The 1,815-nt window shown below is 46.6% G+C and overlaps 1 gene segment (V, D, J or C); it reads right to left on the bottom strand.

Moving 5' to 3' along the window:
• Positions 1-292: 292 nt before the first annotated feature.
• LOC137226767 (immunoglobulin heavy variable 3-23-like) lies at positions 293-797 on the bottom strand. The segment is given in 2 exon segments: positions 293-609; positions 714-797. Coding segments are annotated over 2 exon segments (363 nt in total).
• Between the last annotated feature and the right edge of the window lie 1,018 nt (positions 798-1,815).

The following is a 1,815-nucleotide window of genomic DNA, read 5'->3' as shown; positions in this document are numbered from 1 at the left end:
GGATGAAGGAGAGGTCTCATCTGCAAACAGAGAATATTTCTTCTCCCTTTAGTGCCTGCAGAGAGTGTGTGCACATCAAAGCCAAAAAGGTCACAGCAGGAAATTTCCCTGAGGGCAGCTGGCAGCTGGGAGTGGAAGGAAATCATTAACTCCAAGGGGAAGCCACTTCCCTGTCCCTCTGCACCTGTCACTGGTTTAAGCTTCTATGCAGGCGGGTCCTGAGCACCCCATGCATCCCCCCGTCCTCTCTCCCTGCAGGGAGGTTTGTGTCTGGGCTCACACTGACTTCCCCTCACTGTGTATCTTTTGCACAGTAATACACGGCCGTGTCCTCAGATCTCAGGCTGTTCATTTGCAGGTACAGCGTGTTCTTGGAGTTGTCTCTGGAGATGGTGAATCGGCCCTTCACAGAGTCTGCATAGTATGTGCTACCACCACTACTACTAATACCTGAGATCCACTCCAGCCCCTTCCCTGGAGGCTGGCGGACCCAGCTCATGGCATAGCTACTGAAGGTGAATCCAGACGCTGCACAGGAGAGTCGCAGAGACCCCCCAGGCTGCACCAAGCCTCCCCCAGACTCCACCAGCTGCACCTCACACTGGACACCTGCAAACACAGAGACATCCTGGTCAGGAGACTGTCACCCATCCACTGATTCCCTCACTCATATCCATTCACATCCTCAATATCTCTTGCTCTCCATAAATTACCTTGTAAAATAGCCACAAGGACAACCCAGCTCAGCCCAAAGTCCATGGTGAGTGTTCTGTCCGGAACCCCGAATGGGAGCACGTGGGAATCCAGGTGCTGGAGCTCCTCTTCCAGAGCTGCAGGGTCAGGGCTGGGCTGCTTTTCATCAGCATAAGGAGGACGTTATTTGTATGTCTTCTGACTATATAGCTAGTTGTTGGTTTGGACACCAACAGAGGAGGAGTTGCCCCAGAGCAGACGTGTGTGTCCTGCGCACTTAGGTGGCAATGATAGTATTTGAGAAAATGTAATTTTACATTATGTTGCTATACATTGATAAAAATTTAAACTTCACCATATTTATTTCATTTTTACAAAATTACATAAATATGACATTAGGCATGAATGTTAATTCATTTATACAGATGTAAAATTACAAATAAAATCATAAGGCATTGTAGAATGTCTCTAAGAGGCTATATCTGGTAAATGTGAGCCCCAGTGTCTGGGTTTGATATCCTCATCCTGGACAAAAATTCTCCCCTGAACGAGCCCCAAAATAGAGAGTGTCACGTCCAGTGAGGTTTGCAGGACCCCTTCCTGTAATGAGAATATGTGAGAGTTTTCTGCATTCTAGTGTTTCCTGAAGGAATGTACAGAGAACCAGGGTTCACACAAGCGTATTTTCAGGACATTTGCAATTGAAAGTATGACATACGTGCTCGTCTACACAATCACAATAGTGAACAAGCCCCTCACCCCAAATATTCCCCCTGATCCCTCCCTTCCCTCTGCCCTTCCCCCATCCAGGCAAATCATGATCTACTTCACATTTGTTTTTATTTCTAGAATTTAAGGAAGGGAATATGCAGAATGTACTTTCGTGGAGGGAAAACACTGAAAGTGGGAACAAGAGTAATCATGACACAATCAACAGTTTCAGATGAGGAAGGTAAGTCTGAGCCGGGACCTCACAGAGAACTCAGGAATAAAGCTTTTGGGGTAAATGAGGAAATTAAAATTGTTTGTAGACCACACATTTTCTTCTCTATGTCACCAAGAGAATCCAGTAAAGCCCTGTTTTCTTACATAAAATGTGTGCAGTGTGCCGGCCTCGTCTGG

This window comes from Pseudorca crassidens, chromosome 1 (genome assembly GCF_039906515.1).
Source record: "Pseudorca crassidens isolate mPseCra1 chromosome 1, mPseCra1.hap1, whole genome shotgun sequence".
Taxonomy (NCBI): domain Eukaryota; kingdom Metazoa; phylum Chordata; class Mammalia; order Artiodactyla; family Delphinidae; genus Pseudorca; species Pseudorca crassidens.
This window is presented reverse-complemented; position numbering and strand designations above follow the sequence as displayed.